This window comes from Lactuca sativa, chromosome 5 (genome assembly GCF_002870075.4).
Source record: "Lactuca sativa cultivar Salinas chromosome 5, Lsat_Salinas_v11, whole genome shotgun sequence".
NCBI lineage: Eukaryota > Viridiplantae > Streptophyta > Magnoliopsida > Asterales > Asteraceae > Lactuca > Lactuca sativa.
Window position 1 is genome coordinate 92,497,061 of NC_056627.2, and position 19,482 is coordinate 92,516,542.

At 30.6% G+C, this 19,482-nt stretch overlaps 3 protein-coding genes across 16 annotated transcripts; all 3 read right to left on the reverse strand.

The window, feature by feature from the left end:
- Positions 1–2,347: 2,347 nt before the first annotated feature.
- On the reverse strand, positions 2,348–3,962 carry LOC111894523 (phosphoglycerate mutase-like protein AT74H). Its single transcript, XM_023890598.3, has 2 exons — positions 3,159–3,962; positions 2,348–2,960 (listed from the first exon to the last, which is right to left on the reverse strand). Exons 1-2 carry the CDS (start codon positions 3,619–3,621, stop codon positions 2,539–2,541), a joined length of 885 nt encoding a protein of 294 aa, XP_023746366.1. The 5' UTR covers positions 3,622–3,962; the 3' UTR covers positions 2,348–2,538.
- A 1,647-nt stretch (positions 3,963–5,609) lies between these two features.
- On the reverse strand, positions 5,610–9,684 carry LOC111894522 (sugar transporter ERD6-like 5). Of its 10 annotated transcripts, none has more exons than XM_023890592.3 (18): positions 9,479–9,684; positions 9,044–9,106; positions 8,787–8,876; positions 8,640–8,699; positions 8,467–8,532; positions 8,292–8,357; positions 8,114–8,189; positions 7,971–8,035; positions 7,653–7,745; positions 7,505–7,585; positions 7,343–7,427; positions 7,169–7,212; positions 7,027–7,089; positions 6,736–6,795; positions 6,614–6,634; positions 6,434–6,493; positions 6,158–6,272; positions 5,610–6,041 (listed from the first exon to the last, which is right to left on the reverse strand). In XM_023890592.3, exons 1-18 carry the CDS (start codon positions 9,647–9,649, stop codon positions 5,914–5,916), a joined length of 1,407 nt encoding a protein of 468 aa, XP_023746360.1. In that variant the 5' UTR covers positions 9,650–9,684; the 3' UTR covers positions 5,610–5,913. The 10 variants fall into 10 exon arrangements, 6 of the variants coding, with proteins under 6 accessions (XP_023746360.1, XP_023746359.1, XP_042758444.1 ...); XM_023890591.3 differs by having other exon boundaries at positions 6,581–6,634; XM_042902510.2 differs by having other exon boundaries at positions 6,434–6,483; positions 6,574–6,634.
- A 3,113-nt stretch (positions 9,685–12,797) lies between these two features.
- LOC111894521 (sugar transporter ERD6-like 5) lies at positions 12,798–17,454 on the reverse strand. 5 transcript variants are annotated; one of them, XM_042902509.2, is made up of 19 exons: positions 17,146–17,283; positions 16,995–17,037; positions 16,573–16,635; positions 16,262–16,302; positions 16,084–16,143; positions 15,881–15,946; positions 15,728–15,793; positions 15,540–15,615; positions 15,385–15,449; positions 15,213–15,305; positions 15,059–15,139; positions 14,897–14,981; positions 14,729–14,772; positions 14,173–14,235; positions 13,752–13,811; positions 13,607–13,663; positions 13,468–13,527; positions 13,276–13,390; positions 12,798–13,177 (listed from the first exon to the last, which is right to left on the reverse strand). In XM_042902509.2, exons 4-19 carry the CDS (start codon positions 16,298–16,300, stop codon positions 13,050–13,052), a joined length of 1,158 nt encoding a protein of 385 aa, XP_042758443.1. In that variant the 5' UTR covers positions 16,301–16,302; positions 16,573–16,635; positions 16,995–17,037; positions 17,146–17,283; the 3' UTR covers positions 12,798–13,049. The 5 variants fall into 5 exon arrangements, with proteins under 5 accessions (XP_042758443.1, XP_023746356.1, XP_023746354.1 ...); XM_023890588.3 differs by having other exon boundaries at positions 16,262–16,351; XM_023890586.3 differs by lacking the exon at positions 16,995–17,037 and having other exon boundaries at positions 16,262–16,351; positions 17,146–17,454.
- Positions 17,455–19,482: the final 2,028 nt, after the last annotated feature.

Sequence of the window (19,482 nt, forward strand, 5' to 3'; positions counted from 1 at the left end):
ACCAATTATGTTACTCTCATGGGCTCATTTGATATTGTTCCTACGTGTTCAAATGATATATTTAAAGTATGAATATCTTTTGTATTAGGAATATTTTGATTTATCTTTTCTAGATCGATTGACGATGACATTTGCACATTGCATTTATCCCTTTTACAATCACTTGAAATTATTTGAAAAAACATAATCAAATGGGAGTGTTTTCGTTTTGATTTTGGTATTTATAAAGGATTTTTTGAAAGCTAACAAATATAAATATACATGTTTAACTTGGGTAAAAGTACAATATATTTCAAAAAAAAATGTAATTGATACAACAGTAAACCCACACGAACCGACTTTAAAATAAGAGAAATTACATACCATCCTATCTTTTCTTTCTACTTATTTTCATATCCGTATAAAATATGACAAGTGTCATATTTTTATAATATTAATAATATTGTATCTCCCAAAACAAAGGAGAATTTCATATATACCCCTCTTAAACTTCAAAATATAATATTTGTCCAGTCTAATTTCTTAATATTATATTTATCCTTCATAAACCTTCAAAATATCATATTTGCCAAATCTTTTTTTATAATGTTTTTAATATTTTATAATCATTTTTATACCTTAGATTATTATAATAATTAAGAAATTTAACCATATTATCCTTACGTCTATGATAATGGAATTTGAACTTCTAAATTGTTGGAATGTCGGCCTTCTTGAATAACAAAAAAAATTCATCTTCAACATTTTCTATGGAATGTATATTTTGATTGTTTAGTTTTTGTTGTTGTTGATCATTATCATGTTATAGATAGATGATATTTTAGATATTACCATTGATATTTTGATGTTTAAAAAGTGCATATACGATATTTTGATATTTAAGAAGGACATATATGATATTTTATGTTTAAAAATGACATATATGATATTTTGAAATTTTATGAATGGTAAATATGATATTTAAAAATTTTATGAAAGGTAAATATGATATTTAAAAATTAAGTTGGATAAATATGATATTTTGATGTTTAAAAAGAGCATATATAAAATTCTCCCTTAAAAGGATTGTCATTATTTCATATAGGTAGGAAAATAAGTAAGAACTAAAGTAGAATGATATTTAATTTCTCTAAAAATAAACATCAAACCCACACAATCCGCTTTAACGTGGCAAAACAAGTTGAAAAATATTGGTTTGCACAAACTTTTTTTATGGAAATCGAATCGGTTTTACAACCGGTTCGGTTTGGTTCAACAAAAGTCAAAATCGAATCGGTTTCAAACCGGTTTCCGAACAAAAATACACAAACTTATAGGAACAGGTTACGATCGGTATGAAACAGCTTTGAAAAAAAACATATTTTTTTGCTAATTTTTCATATTTTACCGAACTTATTTTTGGTATCGGATTTTACGAAACTTTAATGTTTGATCATAAACAAGCAAATAAATAAAACTCATGGCTATGTCATGACCTAAGGTAATTTTCGGGTATTCGGGATTGTTTAGAGGTCGATATTTTTCAACTTTTAATTGTTAAAAAAAATATTTTCCAGACATCCATGTGAAATTCGGTCTTGGGAAACATCTAAAACCTTTGTATAAACAACAAATTGAATAAATAATGGTTGAAAACAATTTTTTTACTATATGAAAATCAGTTTTTTATAGGTTTGAAAACCAGTTCCATTGCTAAGATAAGTTCCATTGCTAAGATACTCAAACTGGTACAAACAGTTTGAAACCAGATTTGTTTCAACCAATCCAAATTATAAATCGGATCGGTTTCGGTTTTCAAACCGGCTTCGGATCATGAACCGATTTTTTTGTACCCCTCTGGCCAAGAGGTGATTAAAAATGAAACATCAATAGCTTACAAAATTAAATCTTGTCCAAGTGAATGAAGTTCATTAGGTAAAAACAACCACTTATTAATGAACTAATAATATAATCTACTCACAATGATAACATTATTTATTATTCATTTTTGTGGGTCTTGTCTAGACATGGGATTCCTAAAACACATTGTAGATGATCAAACTGGTAATAGTAATAGGGTTCGATTCAAGCAAAGGGTTATCTATAGCTAGAATATACAACCATTCATTCATGTGTTACTTACACCTATATCATCATTTGTTCTTGAACGACATAAAAGGAACCTAAAACACGAGATTGATCAAAGCAAACTAAATCTTTGCATATTTTCCCTTTATGAAGAGCCTTCTATTACATTGTAGTCACTTTTGTTTAGAATAAATACAATGGCAAATATCAACCAAGTCCTACATAAATCAATTCCAACAGTAAATTCCTCTAATATAACAAAAAGAAAAAAAATAGCAAATCGCAGGAAAAATGGTAATATACGTTACGCCTTTTACATTTTTTTACAGGCAATATCAATTTTCCCAAAAAAGAATCCCCCACACAATGTTATTCAAAGAATCAAAGTAATTCAAATATCTAACTATCATGAGTAAAGAAATATAAATACATTGCTATAATGTTTGCAGTTTACATTATTATCTTTTCACTTCAAGAAACAGTTTTGTCATCAGTGTTATCTTCATTTTCACCATCTTCAGAATCATCAGGGTCAACATGGTCAAAGAAACCATCTAAATACCATTGACATTTTTCAATAAATCCACCTCTTGGAGAATTTGCACGACATTTTTGGTCAGCTATCATTTCAGGAGATAATCCCCATTGTTGCATTTCTTCTTCTGAATGATGAACAGCTAAACTGTATTCACCTCCATCTCCTAATTGCATTACTCTGAACTCACAATTGTTGAAATTATTTAAGTATTCGAATTGTTCAACTGTCCATTTGAACCATTTCATTAGAAAGACACGAGCAGCAAGTCCATGTGAAACTATTATGATGTTTAAATCATCTGCAGGGTCATGCTGAAACCTGCTGTCGATGTCCCTCCATAAAGATTCAAGAAAGCCTGAAAATTTTACACAGTTTTTTTGAAATAATCTATCAAAGGAATCGGAGCGAAGCTTCTACCATTTTCATGACTTAAAACTCTTGACAAATGGATCACAAATTGGATTACAGAGTACAACAATGGAGGTTCTTCGTAAAGCCGTTAAATTACAGAAACAAAAAGGTAAGCAGCGTTAAAAGAGAAGAGGAGACTCACTTGAAACACGATCGAAGACATCAGCAGCAGATTCGCCCTCAGGAAATCGATAGAAGAATCTACCAAATCGTTCTCTAGTCTCCTTTATAATCTTCATCCTCTCAGTAATCTGAAAATTCCCAAAATCCTGTTCCCTAATTCTACATTCTTCTCGAACCCCAATTACTCTCTTTCTAGGGAACGATTTCCCAATCTCTCGAAGAGTTGACCTAGTTCGCTCATAAGGTGATACATAAAAGCAAACCTTCCAGTTACGGAGCTTCCCGGAGTCGGAGATCACATCCCGGATCTGGGTTCCGGCGAGATTGGCTTGTGCTATACCATCTGGTGTTAGAGGGATCTTGTAATCGGGGGTGGTGGTGTAGGCTGCACCGTCGAGATTTCCTGCGCTCTCGCCATGTCGAACCAAGATTATTCTCTTGGGGAGAAATTTTTGCTGCTCAGTTTCGCTGGAATTGATCATTTTCTGAGATGTAAATTATGGTTGGATTGATCTGAATCTATGAATCGAGGTATTTACATGTAGACAAATGGAGATAACTATGAACTTTTTTGAGTGATTCGCGTGAATTTGTCAAATGGTGGGCTGGGGATGGGAAGTGGGAACAGCTGCCATTAATGGAATATGTTGAAGGAGGTAAGAAAGGTTGTTCTTTGACCTGGGAAATTTGTAAAGGGGGATGCCAGCAGTTAAGGAATCTGTTGATGGAATGAAAATATGAAATGATTTCTCACACGCAAAAGAGTGTTTGTTTTATGATTTCTTTCAAGGAAAAGATTGTTTGCTTTATGCTATATAGGATGGAAAGTTTCTTTCATGTTGATTAATGTTTATTAAATGGAAGGAGAAATTATGATATAACTCAACTTTTAATTTTTTATATTAGGGAAATTGATTAATCTACTTTTGTAATTTTTTTTAAAAGAAATAACAACCCATAAATTAATTTGAAAAAAATGATCCACTAGTTCGGAATACAGACATTCCCGACCTATATTTTTCACCACAACCAGTGTCCATATTATCCTTTAATTACGTCGATCATTCTTATCATTTTCTTAACATTTTCTTACGCAATTCATAAGAAATCAAGAACATTCTTTTTTTATTTCATCCCATGTTACCTCGTCTTTACACCAAAAATATCTAACAGGCTCATTTATTCACCTTTTTATGTACCATCTTTACGGCTTATCAAGAAGAATATACTTTTTATCCAAAATCACAATCACTATCACTTTCAACCTCAACCCATGAAGAATTAATTAATTTTTGTTCTTCATTTTTAGTTTAAAGTATTTTGTACCAAAAACCCTTTTATCAATGAAATTATGGACATTGTTTCACGTTTTTTTTTTTGGTTGTTTGATTAGTTCATGATATTTTCCGTTGTTGTTTGTGATTTTGTCAATACATTAAATTGGATTGCATCAGTCACATTTTCTCAACAACAATTATACATACATATAAAAGGATCCTACTCACATTTTCTCAACAACAATTATACATACATTTAAAAGAATTCTACCCATCTCAACATATTGACATCATATCATTTTGTTTAAAATCTTCAATCCACAACCACCTAAAATTCTCCAAACCCTTTGAACATAATCTACCTATGTGAACTATATATCTCAATATTAATCAATTAATGTAATAAATACCATCAAACATTATAATTAAAAAATATATTGGATGGTTTTTGATTAGATGAAAATGAATAGTAACGGAGTTTTAAATGGATATAATACAAGTAAAAATGTCTCACTTATTTAATAGATAATAGATCTGTTCAAAGTCAATTTGATTCTAAGAAAGACAGAAACAAACTGGTTTTACGTGTCAAAATCTTATAAAGGTTTGACACCATTTTCTTAAGAGTAAATTACATAAATGGTCCCTAGGGTTTAGGGTAATTTGTGCATTTGGTCCCTAGCTTATTTTTTAATTCGGAAAGTCTTTATTGTTTGTTTTTGTTACATATTTGATCCCTATCTTAAAAAGACTATTTTTATCTTGATTTTTTTAATTTATTTAAATAAACACCCCTAACCCCACCCCACCCATTCACATTATCTTAAATACCCCACCATTTTTCCTTATTTAAATAATAGTCTTTTTAGATAATACAAGAAACAAACACGTAACAAAAACAAACAATAAAAACCAAGAGCATAACAAAAACAAACAGTAAAGACTTTTCAAGTTAAAAAAATAAGTTAGGGACCAAACACACAAAATACCCCAAACCATAGGGACCATTCGTGTAATTTACTCTTTTCTTAATTAGGAACCAATTACGTTATGTCGGTAACAAATACTTAACTTGGACCCACGATCATGCCCTATTTTTGTGCTCCATTTCTCGTTTGGAGGAAAAACGGTCATAAAACATCACAATATTTTAGAAAAACATGTGAGCTTCACAATAAAACAAACACCTCAACTTAAAACAAATCTAACAATCTTATATCTCCATAAATACGAAGAAATCTTTCAAATTTGTTGTAAAGAGTACAATATACATACATCACAAAGAAGTCTGATTATACACCCTGTTTATTACCCATGATGATACGACAACATGTAAGGAACAAATATTACAAATTCCATCTCAAAGAAAGGTGTGAGATTGGACATGTCCTACCCAATAATCGATTAGTTTTATAATCTTTACACTCAAAACAACTCATTCTAAAATGAAGGACATGTGCATGCATGTATGGATGTATGTGGTATGCATATTATACATCAATTCACAATAAAAGGGTTCATGGATGCTTGAATTTCTTCTAGTGTCCGACCCTTGGTCTCTGGTACTAATTTTGCAACAAACAAAACAGTCACACAGCATATGCTTGAAAACATGAAAAATGTTCCTGAGTGAAAAAAAAAAAAAAATGAAAATCCATCAACTCCATAAATATACAATCATTGTAACCAATATTTTCTTGTATGATTTTGTGTGTGTGTGTGTGTGAGAGAGAGAGAGAACCTTCGGTGCTAAACTTCATGAGGAAGTTAAAAGCATATGAAACAACCCAGGAACCAAACCAGTTAACTACTGTCACAAGACTTCCAGCTGAACCCTTGATATTTATAGGAAATATCTGAAAAAAATAATAAAAAAATAAAAAAGAAATTATACGAGTATTATTTTTTGTGTTGTACCAGAGATTATACAAAGGACTACAAGAATTATCATTTACTTTTTTTTTTTGTTGTTTATATTAATCTGGATAAAATGTATTAAGTCGAATGAAAGGCATACCTCAGACATAATTACCCATGGAATCCCTCCCATGCCTAATGAAAAAGATCCTGTAAACACCTATTTAAAATTAATATTAATTCTTCAGTTGTTTTCATGATTAATTAAAAAAGAAAATTAGTGAGTTCAAAACTCAATACTCAATACCAATACACCAACAAGTGCCAAGATAGGGCTTACTCCCTTATTCTCTTGAAGATCCTGAAACCACAAATTACAAAATTCTAATTTTTTTTTTTTTATCCTAAAAAGTAAAAAAATGAAGTGGAAATTTTATTTAATTTTAATATAAATAAATGAACCTGTAGCAAAAATGATATCCCAGTTAGGAAACAACCTAAGCATGTTCCAGCTGCTGAGACCTTGAAAAAAAAAACAAATTATATGTTTGGGTTATCAACATATACTTTAATCTATTCTATTTAGTAAAAAAAAAAACACTTAAAGCAAACCCTAGATTTAACTTAAAAGCGGCTTTTTTCATAATAGGGATGCTTAATGCTTTCTCAAAAATGAGGATGAAGAGGGTATTTACGTCATTTGTAAAAAATGGCTAACAAATGATTTGTGAAAAGAGGATAAAAAGTTTGTACCATTAGTAGAGGCCTTCTACCTGAAACATCCATTAAAAGTACGCCTAATAAAGTAAATGGAACCTGAAGAAAATTAACAATAATATTTTCATAAAAAACTGCAAATAATTAAAGAGAGGAACTAAGTGGGAGTATGAATAACCTGAACAATAACCATTGCTATTGAACCAATGCTACTTGAAAAACCTGTAAAAAAATGTTCATAACCTGTTATTCAATGGTCAATTATCCATATACTTGTAATTTATTTCTAAATGAACTTAAGAACAGAAATTATATTTAAAAAAAAAAAAAAAAAAAAAAATCTTTCTTTTACCAGCAGAAATAAAGATGGAATTTGCATAAAATGCAATAGCATTGACTCCACCAAATTGTTGTAATACCATAAGTCCAACTCCAATCTAAAATACAATTATCACAAAATGAATTAAAGCCTATGAAAAATAAATGATATTTATTTATAAATGGAAAGACTTACAATGAGAGATTTGGCATATTCTGGTTGAAACAAATCAAAGACTCCACTTTCTGATATCTGATCAAGTGTTTCTGTGTAATCCTGTATTATAAACAGAAAGAAAAATATATTCCCATTGATTTAAAAAAAAAAAAAAAAAGTTGTTTACTCTGATTTCAGCAGCTTCTTCAGAGATATCTGCATTCTCTCCCCTAAGTTGTTGTAAAGCATACTCACATTCTTTCCATAAACCAATTTTTGCCTGTAAAAAGCAATGGATAAAACATTTTTCCTTAAATATCTTTTATTATGCCATGCAACAGGCCAAAAGCTTTTAAACATTCAGTTTAATGTACACTGAAGTCATATCAATAGCAACTACTTTCATTTATTTGTTTATTGTAACATTCTACTTTCATTAATTTCTTCCTTTTACAACATTATACTTTGAAAATCTACAAACATTAACAATATGTAACCAACTCACAAGCCATCTAGGAGATTCAGGAATGAATAAAAGGCCTAGAATCTGTAGCATACATGGAATGATTCCTGTAAGAACATAACAACTATTGGATATAATCAAAAAGATTTATTAAAGATTTAGAGAAATCATTGAAATTTATTTACCAATTAAAGCTAGTGAACGCCAATGAATGAAAGTTCCAATAAGCCACATTACAGATACTCCAATGCATATCATCAGCTATAAATGGTGATATCAATGAAGTTAGGCATGCATTTACAGCTTTTTATTAAAGGATGAATCTGGAGTAGTGAAAATATTTACAGCTTTTTATTTTATTACCTGATTAACAGTGGTAAATGCTCCACGAAGGTTTTGAGGTGTTATTTCTGCTATGTAAACTGGTACCTGTTTGTTATTCAAATTTGACACCTTTTTTAATGTTACACAGAACAATATAGAAGAAGAAAACATTTCAGAAATTGGTGTAACAGAATGAAGATGATGTTGTAATTACCACATAAGAGAGAACCCCAATTCCATATCCTATCAACAGTCTTCCAACATCCAGCAACCAAGAAACCTGTTTTAAGAGTAATTACAAAAGTGATAAGATGAATGAGTACACAACAATGCAACACTAAAGAAATAAAAATAAAAGAGAGAGAGAGAGAGAAGGAAAGGAATTGCCTTGGAATATAAAATTGCTAACCACCCTAACAAACAAAACATTTCAGAAAGCCCCATGGTCTGCATATCGGATCAAATCAAAGGGAAAAGGAAACTTTTTAAGATATATTGATAAACAAATGAAAAACCTTAAAATCACAAATTTACCCTTCTCCTTCCAAGTTGATCAGCAATTTTCCCACTCATAACTGCACCTACCATAGCTCCGATTGTCAATATTGAACCAAAAACTGAATACTGCAATTAACCATGAAAACAAGATTGAGAAACTTGAGCACAATCAAAAATATATGAAAGACCTTACAATCATGAATTTTGAAATGATTATTTTAACAATTAAGATTCGGTATATTAATATATTGATAATTGATTAAAGAAGTTTCACTTAAACATGCTGAGATTACCTCTTCCAAGGACATGCTAAGGTCTTCCATGATTCCAGTCTGAGCTGGAGATGAAAAGCCAACCTGAGTATATATACACCAAACACATATAGAATTCTAGATTAGGGTTTATAAGAGAAGTCGACATGTTTTACCCAAATTTGATTGAAGGCTCACAATTTCTTTCAGCATATTCGTATGTTAAACAAGAAAATTAATATATAGTGCGCAATAGTAAATGCTGAAATTAAAGGAAGATTATCCTAACATTCGTTCATTATATTTGACAACGATAGCTGTAGAACAGTTGACTTTTCATCTTCTCTAATAACATGAATCATCCTACCCAAATTAATCAATTCCAGTATTGAATTGAACTTAAGCTGCGTATCTTATTTCCATTGAAGTACAAATATCTATATTTTATGATATCATATCGATCATAGAGGAACTTACAGCAGAACCGAAAACGTAAGATCCAGAAACAGCTACCACAGTGCTGAATACAACCACGGCTGTCGCCGGAGAAGATGAGGTGTTACTCCTCCGTTGCTGCCTATCTTCAGTAGTGATGAGCAATAAACTCTCCGAAGTACTCGGATCATCCCCGTCGCTTCTGCTTCCCATATCACTGTATGTGTGTGTGTGTGTGAGAGAAGGGGGGGGGGGGGGGGGGGGGGGGGGGGGGATAGGCGACTGTCCTTGCATGTGAATGGCGGGGCTGTCTTCATCACCGGGAAAATACAAAAACTATGTTTAACTATTTAAGTACTTACGCCCCAAACTAAGGAATATTTTCATGTTTGGTCCCTTTATTTTAAAGGGTTTTGATTTTGGACAACTATAACCAGGCATCATGAACTGTGACAGGGAATGTCATGCTATGCCACTTTTATTTTATATATATATATATATATATATATATATATATATATATATACACCAAGTGTGAGAACCATGTATTATATGAGTTTATTTTAAAAGAATTAAATATGAAATTTTAACAAGACAAAATTACATAAATGGTCCTCATGGTTGACAAAATCGACCAATTATGGTCCTTATGACGAATTTTTTACACAGATGGTCCCTGTGGTTTCAAAATCTTGCAAAGACAGTCCTTTTGACTAACGGCGTTAACTTTTTCAGTTGAGTCCTATGTGAAATGACATATTTGCCCTTCATGCATAAGGACGCTTTATGTAATATGTTTCTACCACAGGGACCATTTATGTAATTTTCTCTATTATTTATTATTTTTTTTATTTATTTTAATTATATATTTAAGGATTTAGATTTGTTTAAATTTATTGTTTAATATATATATATATATATATATATATATATATATATATATATATATATATATATATATATATATATATATATATACATGCTAACATTTTTTTAACGTTTTGCTCAAATTATTTTTTCTAATCTTTTTGACATTTTCTTCAAGTAAATTTATTAATGTTTTTTATGTTGACGTTTTATTCGAGTATTATTTATCTATTTTTTTGACATTATGTTCGAATACATTTTTCAACATATAGTATGTTTATATTTGTTAAAGGATTTCACGGCTATTGTAATTATAATTCGTAACTTAATTCACTTTTAATTATGTTTTCATTTTTTTTCTTTTATCAGGTTATATAATTATTATTTTTTAATTCAAATATTTAACTATATAAGGTTGTATAATTATTATTTTTGTAAACTAATTTATTAACATTTTTTTACAAAAAAGTGTAAAATGTTTGTTAAACGTGAATATGATTAATATAGATTAGGTAGACATAGGTTAAGCTGAGACCGCCTCACAATGTTGCCGAGAACGACCAAGTCATTTCACATTGGATTTAAATGTAATTGTTTTGAGTGATTTTTTTTTTTTTTTTTTGTTTTTAGCAGTGTTGTAAAAAATCACAACGCAAGGGCCTCTAATCGGTCAGGTAGCGCTTAGGGATTAAACTGAGATTAATCGGGAACTAATTGTGATTTTTTATAACACTGCTAAAAACAAAAAAAAAAAAAAAAAAAAAAAAAAAAAAAAAAAAAAAGTGAAATGACCTAGACGTTCTTGGCAACATTTTGAGGCGGGTCTCAGCGTAACCTATATCTACCTAATCTATATTAATCATATTCACGTTTAACAAACATTTTACACTTTTTTTATAAAAAATGTTAATAAATTATATTACAAAAATAATAATTATATAACCTTATATAGTTAAATATTTGAATTAAAAAATAATAATTATATAACCTGATAAAAGAAAAAAAATGAAAACATAATTAAAAGTGAATTAAGTTACGAATTATAATTACAATAGTCGTGAAATCCTTAAACAAATATAAACATACTATATGTTGAAAAATGTATTCAAACATAACGTCAAAAAAATAAATAAATAAATAAATAATATTCGAATAAAACGTCAACATAAAAAACATTAATAAATTTATTTGAAGAAAATGTCAAAAAGATTAGAAAAAATAATTTGAGCAAAACGTTAAAAAATGTTAGCATATATATATATATATATATATATATATATATATATATATATATATATATATATATATATATATTAAACAATAAATCTAAACAAATCTAAATCCTTAAATATATAATTAAAATAAATAAAAAAATAATAAATAATAGAGAAAATTACATAAATGGTCCCTGTGGTAGAAACATATTACATAAAGCGTCCTCATGCATGAAGGGCAAATATGTCATTTCACATATGACTTAACTGAAAAAGTTAACGCCGTTAGTCAAAAGGATCGTCTTTGCAAGATTTTGAAACCACAGGGACCATCTGTGTAAAGAATTCGTCATAAGGACCATAATTGGTCGATTTTGTCAACCATGAGGACCATTTATGTAATTTTGTCAAACAATTTGAAAAGTTTGAATTTATATAAAAAATAAGAAAAATTTTGAATTATTAAAATTAATGAGACTTTAATGTATTGAATACATTACATATATAAACCCTTTCTAATAAATACCTTACATATATATTACCTTACATATTAAATGTGGAATTTTCATTTAATAAAATAAAAAATACAATAAAATGACAAGTGAAAAATAAAAAAATTAAAAATTTTAGAAAATGTCATGTGTCTAAATGAATGAGAAGATGACATGTGGCAAAAAAAACCTTCATTTATTATAGTAGATATATATATATATATATATATATATATATATATATATATATATATATATATATATATATTTACAATATAAATCTAAAGTTCTTAAATATTTAGACATTTTATATTCTTTTTTTTAATTAACTCATATAATACATGTATATTATACCTAGTATATATAATAGTAAAATATCTTATATGATTAACCCTTAGTCATTGATCTCACATGGCTTCTACCGGAGATGAATTTCTAAATATAGCCTACTATTCAAGAACAATTAATTAATGCAAATCTTCCTAAACTAATATCACTTGTAATTTTCTCATAATTTATGTTTTTCTTTTCAAATGCTCTATAAAAATAACACTTGTAATTTTCTTATCATTTTTTATTTTTTAAAAATCGATAATAAGTTAGGCAATTACTTATTTCATCCATGATTTTAGAAGAAATTTAAATTTGTCTTGAATAAGTTTCAGTTATGATTGCCGATAATTAATTGTATTTCCTACAATATTATGTTTAATTAATAATTTATTGAAAGTAACTGATTAATAATTATGAGTTTTTGCTATTAAAATTTAATTATTTCGGGTTTCCACGAGCTATAAACTAGTATTTTATTATTCATATCACATTGTATCTTTAATCTTTTTACAACTAGTTCCCAATATTTTGCATTTTAATACACGTTATATAGCAATGTCTGAAACTTTCCCAAACTAAGCCCCCCCAAAAAAATACACTTTACACGACAATTAATACTTTCTAGGTCCAAAAAATGGATTCTATAATTTTTGAATCAAATATCATACAAAATCATTATATTCTAATCTTTCATATCATGTCATGTAATCAAGTTTCAATAGAGGTGTTCATGGATGCTTGAATTTCTTCTAGTGTCCGACCCTTGGTCTCTGGTACTAATTTTGCAACAAACAAAACAGTCACACAGCATATGCTTGAAAACATGAAAAATGTTCCTGAGTGAAAAAAAAAAAAAAAAATGAAAATCCATCAACTCCATAAGCAAGTTTTCTTGTGTGTGTGTGTGTGAGAGTGAGAGAGAGAGAGAGAGGACCTTCAGTGCTGTATTCCATCAAGAAGTTGAAAGAATATGAAACAACCCAAGAACCAAACCAGTTAACTAGTGTCACAAGGCTTCCAGCTGAGCTCTTAATATTCATAGGAAAGATCTGAAAGCAAAAATATTTAGTTATTAAAAACACTACCAATTACCATTTTAAATCAATAAGCTGAATAAAAGCCACACCTCAGACATAATGACCCATGGAATCCCTCCCATGCCCAATGAATAGGATCCTTTAAAAACCTGCTTACAATTCACAAATATATAAAATTATAAAGCCACATAAAATTGAACTTTGATTAGTGTAGAAGAATTCCATTACCAATACTCCAACAAGTGCTAAAATAGGGCTTAACCCTTTATTCTCTTCAAGGTGGTCCTGCAGGGGCAAATTAGACTTTACTTCATGAGTTTTGGGCCAGAAAATAAAATGAAAGTGGAGATTAAATTTTGTTTAAATAAAAAACCTGTAGGAAAAATGATATCCCTAGAAGCAAACAACCCAAGCAAGTTCCACCACCAGAAACCTTAAAAGAAGAAAAAAAAAAAAAAAAAAAAAAAAAAAAAAACAATTTAATTCTAATTGTCTAATGTTAGTCGAAAAGAAGGTACTTCTGACTACTTGTTTATTATAGCATCCTACTTCAATTTATTTCTTATTACAAAAAATCTACCTAATTATAACATTCTACTTCAGTTTATTTCTCATTACAACATTGGAGTTCAAAAAACCTATCCAATTATAGCACAGCATGAATTTACTTGTATTATATATATATATATATATATATATATATATATATATATATATATATATATATATATATATATATATATATATATATATATATATATATATATATATATATATATTGTAAACATACATACCATCAGTAGTGGTCGTCTACCCGAAACATCCATCAAAAGTACACCTAAAATGGTAAATGGAATCTGCAAGACACATTTCATTAATGATTATAAAAAGAGTAAATTACACAAATCCTCCCTGGGGTTTCGGGTAATCTGCACATTTAGTCCCTAGCTCTTTTTTTTTTAACTCGGATCGTCCTTGGAGTATTATTTTATCATGGTTTTTGTCCCTGACAGACCTGAAATTACTATATTGCCCTTAACATTTTTTTTTTAATTTTCTTATTTATAGGAGTAAGAGGGTGTTTAGGGGAAAGGGGGTGGGCTCATGTTATTTTTTAATATTAAAAAAAATAAAAGAAATCAATAAGGGTAAATTAGTCTTTTTTTTTTCATTGATTATGGACTGATAAAAAAATAAAATCAAACAATACGGACTATCCGAGTTATACAACAAAAAGTTAGGGACCAAGCACACAGATTACCCCAAACCACAAGGACCATTTATGTAATTTACTCTTGTAAAAAAGATTGCCAAAATTAAAGATGTCAACTACTTGGGAGTATGAATAACCTGAACAAGAACCAGTGCTATTGATCCAATAGTACTTGAAAAACCTGTAAAATAACAGTATTGTTTCATCAACATATTTTTTTTAATCCAAAATCATATATCCCCATAAAAAAAGTAATAAATAAAAAATAAAATAAAAAAGGCTTAACCCAAGAGCATGATCCTTACCAGCAGAAATAAAGATAGAATTTGCATAAAATGCAATAGCATTGACTCCTCCAAATTGTTGTAATACCATAAGTCCAACTCCAATCTAAAATACAATTATCGAAATATGAATTAAATCCTATGAAAAATAAATGATATTTATTTATAAATGGAAAGACTTACAATGAGAGATTTGGCATATTCCGGTTGAAACAAATCAAAGACTCTACTTTCTGATATCTGATCAAGTGTTTCTGTGTAATCCTGTATTATAAACAGAAAGAAAAATATATTTCATTGATTTTTTTTAAACAAAAAAAAAGAAAAAGTTGTTTACTCTGATTTCAGCAGCTTCTTCAGAGATTTCTGCATTCTCTCCCCTAAGTTTTTGTAGAGCATTCTCACATTCTTTCCATAAACCGATTTTTGCCTACAAAAAGCTAGTTATAATCTTCTCTCATATGGAAAATAGAAAATTACTAACATTTTAATTTTTAAATAAAACTCACCAGCCATCTAGGAGATTCAGGGATGAAGAACAGGCCTACAACCTGTAGTACACATGGAATGCCTCCTAAATGGATATAACATAACAACTATTTTTCTGATTAAAATGTCTTCAAGATTTATAAAAACACCATTGAAGTTTATAAAAGAAATTTACCAATAAGAGCTAGCGTACGCCAATGAATAAGAATTCCAAGAAGCCACATTACAGATATTCCAATAGATATCATCAGCTGTAATAAATCATAAATGGTGCTCAATGCATTCAGTATAATGTCTTAATAGGAAGAGATCTGAACAGAAAGAAATGAAACTATTTATTGCATTTAACCAATTTGTGTTTACCTGATTAACATCTGTAAATGCTCCACGAAGATTTTTGGGTGTTATTTCTGCTATGTAAACTGGTACCTATTTGGTTATTTGAAGATGAAATCTTACAAATGTCAAAGAATAAGGAAATTAGTGTAACATCACTGAAGAATATCCTGCAATTACCACATAGGAGATAACCCCAACTCCATATCCTATTGATAGTCTTCCAGCATCAAGCAACCAAGAAGCCTGTTAAAGCAATCAGATGCATGAACTTTAGAGGACTAAATACAATAAACAGCAACACACATTCATTTATTTGTCTATTATGAATGATCACATCAAGATCTATGAAAAAAAAAAGATGAAAAAGGGGGAAGACTTGCCTCAGAATATAAAATTGCTAACCACCCGAACAAACAAAACACTTGAGATATTCCCATGGTCTGCATATCATATCATATCATATCATATCATATCATATCAAATCAAATAGTAAGAGAACTAAAGAACAAGAATACAAAATAATAACAACAGCAAGTTACAGGTAAAACAAAAACAAACCATTTTCCTTCCAAATTGATCGGCTATTTTCCCACTCATAACTGCACCAACCATGGCTCCAATTGTCAATATTGAACCAAAAACTGAGTACTGCAAGTAACCGTGAAAACAAGATGGAGAAGACAAAAGAAGTATAATCATAAGATTTCTGTAACCCTAAATTAGCATTGAGAAATGTGAATTTGAATCATAACATTTCCTATGAGAAGCCACACACAAGAGGAAAGCATAAGCATAAGAAACTTCACTTAAACATGTTATATGAACATATTAGTATATTACATTTTTTTTGTGACCAAAAATGACACTACCTGTTCCAAGGACATGCCAAGATCATCCATGATTCCCATCTGAGCTGGAGATGAAAAGCCAACCTGTGTATCAACCATAGATTAGTTTTCATAAGAAAAATTAACCTAATTTGTGCATTAGTAAGCTTAAAATAAGTTCCCTTTTTGAGAGTCCTATATGAACTCACAGTTTTCCTTTTCCTTTTTTGCAAATGTTCAATCCAAATTACCTTTACGTAATTATTCACTAATTCGGATGCCATTGATTTTGATCTAAAAAAAACCTTCTATCGTTAGAAGATATTTTTAGATGTAATCATCAACTAATTTTACTTATGTGTCAGCCAAACAATGTATTTTTATATTGTTAATCAACATAACAGTTGTTATGAATTCTGAAATTAACAAAAAAAGTAGCCGCAAAATTAAATATATGGACTTACTGTTGCGTATCCTATTCCATCTTATCTCACAAAATCGAAAATCCTGATGAAATCGATTGCGATACCGATGAACACATGTTGCGTATCCTATTTCATAGACTATATCTACAGAAATTCAAATAAATATAATATTGATTGCAGAAAAACTTACAGCAGAACCGTAAACGAAAGATCCACAGACAGCCACCAAAGTGCTGAACACAACCACCGCTGTCGCTGGAGAAGACGACTGATTGCTCCGACGTTTCCGACTGACGTCGGTGGTGGTAAGCAAAGAGCTATCCAGAGTACTCGGACCATCTTCTTCTTCGCTTCTACTATTCATGTCTGTTGATGGCGCGCTGACTGCCTCTCTTTCAGCCACCGGCGAAGAAAAACAGAAACTAAATCAGTAAATTTAAATAATAACCCTCAAACTATTGAAAGATTTCAATTCTAGACCCTTATAGTGGAACGGTAAGCATTTGTACTGAAACTATATATTGACATATCGAGTATGGTCGTTTTCATGATGGAAGATATTATTATAAGAGCTTCCAACCGCCGTGCATTTTTGTGTTGAAAAAACACCAATATCTAAGAACCAATTATTAATGAACCTAAAAAATATTTTAAATTTAATAAAGATAAACTTAGATTAATTGATTAATAATTCCAGTGAACGCCCTTCGTTCTTAAGCTATCCAAGTCAATTAGCTAGTAACGGGTAGCCAATACTTTTTTGTTAAATGTTATGTGAGATAGCTTCTAGATTTGAAACATTTTGTTTAAATTAAATGTTAAAAGCTTATAATGTCAAACCAAGTTTTTAAACTTCCAAATATTATGTGTCAAACACACTCTAGCTGGTTATATTTTAAACTTTGACTATAGCAACTTTAAAAATCAAAATATTTATAACACCCCAATCTTCAAATAATTTTAAATTCATCAATTGGGTTGTAATTATGTCATTTTTAGTCATTGGATTGGAAATGAGTGGCCATGGGAAGCCCTAGTGGCAAAATGGTAAATTTTGGAGCAGGAGTTGTACGTTGGACGTACATGTGAGTACGCTAAGCGTACTAGGGCGTGCATAGTACGTTGGGCGTACGTATATGTACGCATGGCGTACTAGTATCTAGGTGAAACCCTAACTTTAGGGTTTGTGGAGTATTTAAGCATCATTATGGCCTCCCCCAATCTTTTCAGCCTCCAATTTTGGGATAGTTGTTGGCAAACCCTAACTCCTCTAGTGTGTGTGTGTGTGTGTGTGTGTGAGTTAAGAGTGTGTTTCTTGTATGGTTGAAGGAGAAGTTAGTGCATCAAAGGGGTCAAAGAAGGAAGCAAACTTATAGATCTGGGATTATCATATTCTTTAGGAGCTTCAGGAGGTATAAAGCTTCTACCTTTATGTTTGGATTGTTTAGATCTTGTTTTGGTAGCTTTTTAGTGTTCTTCTTGTCCCAAAAGTCCCGTTGTTAGGCATGCTTTGTTTTAGACATTTTGAGCTGTCCTTTCAGACCCTAGGAAGGGTTCTAAGTTATACAATTTGGAGTCCCTTTGGCTGGTTTGGCTTTATGTTGCTAATAGGAGGTCTTAATGGGTTAAGACCATGTAATAAGCCTTTTTTGCACGTCTAAAGTGTTAAATTTTGAGACTTTTATGATTTGGGAGTACTTTTGAGTCATGGATCTAAAGTTGAGCTTAAGTGCTTAATCCATTAAGCACTTATAAGGATTTTAAGGCATGCGAGGGTACGCCCCGCGTACTAAGTCAACCACCTCGATGGTGGTCAATGTGAGGCGAGGTACGCCCAACATACCGAAGGGGTACGCCCCACATACATGACTATTTTGGACTCCTTTGCTTTGGGCTTCGGGTATTGAGCCATCTATTGGGCTTTGATACTTGGGACCTAATGGACTATCTGGATAAGTATGTTTTGGGCTAATTAGAGGACCGGACCTTAGATAAGGCCCAATAAGGAGTTGGGCCAAGTGTGGGCCTTGAAGTAATTTGAGCCTTTTTGGATCAAGATTCAGGTTTGGTTTGCATTGGGTTGTGTTGGGCTGTCTGGGATTTTATGGTTTGGGCGTTTGGCTTGCTGGATCTTCTTAAGTGAAGGCTATGAAAGGAATTAGGGTCAATTTGGAAAATTGGGACATAATCGGACTTAAGGAGTTTATTTTTGATGATTGGGCCTTGGCTTTGGGCCATGCTTGAGGAAGGGTAAAAAGGTCTTTTACCCTGAATTGGACTCATAGTATGAGTCAATGGCTAGATGTTGATGGATTGATATTTTTGTAACTATTAGCATGCGTGTGATAGTGGATCTGCAGTCAGAGATTATTCATGGAATCAGTTGTTGATGGGGTGTTGTCTTGATGCTGGCGGTTTGGGGATCTGGCAGCCAGGTATCGTCTGTGTATTCAGTAGTGCGAGGTGAGTTTTCCTCACTGTACTTATGGGTCGAAGGCACCAATGCGAGACCTGTTAGATTACTATC